We start from the raw sequence: 1,906 nt of genomic DNA, 5'->3' as shown, positions 1-1,906 counted from the left end.
ATCCCGTCGTTCACTTTAAAGAGCCGACTCTTAGAGCCGGATCGTTCGCGACCGACCCATCACTAATCCAGTCACACCAAAGCTTTGCCACTAATAATATAATTTAATTTAATAATAGAATTTCATGGTTTTATGTCTGAAGTGTATTTGATGATGCTTTACATCCCATTAATAAATCATCTTCTACTTATTTATCAGAATTTTACCACCATGTTTATCAGTAAAATAAAGATTCTGGAGACTTAATACATCACAGATTCTTCTTTTTATTGCATTTTACAAAACTGTCATTCAAAAATGTTTTCAGTCCATATGCCATATACACTTAATACAGTCATTACTAGAGATCATAATAATTATTCATTAAGTTTTTCTTGAGAATTGAATATAAGATTAAAGGTGAGTAGAGGTTTGGGGTGAGAAAGCACAGTAATAAAGAATTTAAAAAAAACTCAGCAAAATGACAAAGCGTTTCTGGTGTAAAGATGTGAGATGTCTTGACTCCTGAAATCCTTTTGAGGAACAGGGTCCTATTTCTAACTGAATAAAGAGTATTAATTTGTGTTAGGTTTAGTTCAGAAGAGGAGAGAGTCCAGTCCACCCAGTAGCAGTGTTCCACAGGAATGTTATTCTGGTGAGGATCCTCCAGACCATGCAGATCTTCTTTACACCACACGGCAAGATGTTTATTCTTGTTGGCTGAAACAGTCAAGAAAAGGCAAACCAGCACTGATAATGAGGATCTATTGTATTAGATTAAAGAGAATTTCACACAAACACGATGAACCTTACGGTGCTTTTCTGATGTAATCCTCTATGTTACTTATTGCACAAACGGAGTTGATCCTCTTTTCACCACAGCACGGGTACTTCTGGTCCTCAGCAGAATAAGGTGTTTTGTGGCTGTGAATAATTTCAAACTCATACTCAATGTTGTTTGCATTGTTGTTGTATTTCTCAGGATCACAATCTTTCAAAGGTTTTCTATCAGTGTTTTCTATCAGGTATCCATCTTCATCTTCCTTGTACGCCACAACCCTCCCCAAGAAAGCACCCATAACGTCTTCACCTTCTATGCACACTAAGTCATACGCAGCATCCTCAGTGCCGAGGAAGTGTGAGACCTCGTGGATAAGAGAACCAGGCTTGCTGTCCTTCGACAGCTGGTCACTGAGCATCCAGAAAATGGGACACAAGTGCACGGTACAAGTCTCGTCGTCTGGATAAACGTAGGCAATTATTCCTTCTTTCTTCGGTTTAGGGTCCTTCAAAAAACGCACCTTCTTCATTTTCTCAATCATCTGTTCCAGGAACTCTTTAGTCAAGAGTGAGAAGCATGTAAGAGGATCTTTTAACTCCCTGCATGATTTTGAATAAGCTCTCTGATAGTGTCCGTACAGCTCCTTGTCCAGTGCGTCCTGCAGAATCTCCAGAGCTGCTTCCTTCACCTCATTCGCTTTTTCTAGATCTTCAGGACTCAAATCTCTCAGTTCACCAGACTCTACTTCTTTGCAGAGCTTTTTACTTTTGATTTTGGCCAGCGCCATTCTCACAGCTCCTTCAGCCATAAATCAACAGATCCTTGTTTAGCAAGTGCAGGAGTTTAAATGGCGTCTGAAAAGAAAAGCAGAACAGAAAGGGGAACTTTCCTCCCCAAAACTCAAAAACGCCTACAGAAACAAGTCATGTCCTGTTACTGTCGGGTCATGTGATTTCCTCAGCCTACACAAAGCACAGTGAACACAAACGGTTCATTGATTCATGATGTACTCGGTCAAAATGAGAATTTCTGTTGGGTAGTGTAAGAACAAACACCTTCTAATCAAAAAGTCTTTTTGGAAGCTGGAGGTGCTGCTGAAAACAGGAATCATGATTCACAGAGCCAAAACAATAAAGCAAAATAAAA

At 39.5% G+C, this 1,906-nt stretch overlaps 1 protein-coding gene across 1 annotated transcript; it reads right to left on the bottom strand.

The window, feature by feature from the left end:
• Positions 1 to 257: 257 nt before the first annotated feature.
• LOC134322036 (uncharacterized) lies at positions 258 to 1,601 on the bottom strand. The gene is made up of 2 exons (XM_063003906.1): positions 793 to 1,601; positions 258 to 699 (listed from the first exon to the last, which is right to left on the bottom strand). Exons 1-2 carry the CDS (start codon positions 1,566 to 1,568, stop codon positions 687 to 689), a joined length of 789 nt encoding a protein of 262 aa, XP_062859976.1. The 5' UTR covers positions 1,569 to 1,601; the 3' UTR covers positions 258 to 686.
• Positions 1,602 to 1,906: the final 305 nt, after the last annotated feature.

Source organism: Trichomycterus rosablanca, chromosome 10, assembly GCF_030014385.1.
Source record: "Trichomycterus rosablanca isolate fTriRos1 chromosome 10, fTriRos1.hap1, whole genome shotgun sequence".
Lineage (NCBI taxonomy): Eukaryota > Metazoa > Chordata > Actinopteri > Siluriformes > Trichomycteridae > Trichomycterus > Trichomycterus rosablanca.
Note: the sequence above shows the minus strand (reverse complement) of the source record. Positions and strands in the feature narration are given on the sequence as shown.

Excerpts from the sequence above, each read along its gene's own strand:
- LOC134322036 (XM_063003906.1), bottom strand. The coding sequence starts at position 1,568 with ATGGCTGAAGGAGCTGTGAGAATGGCGCTGGCCAAAATCAAAAGTAAA.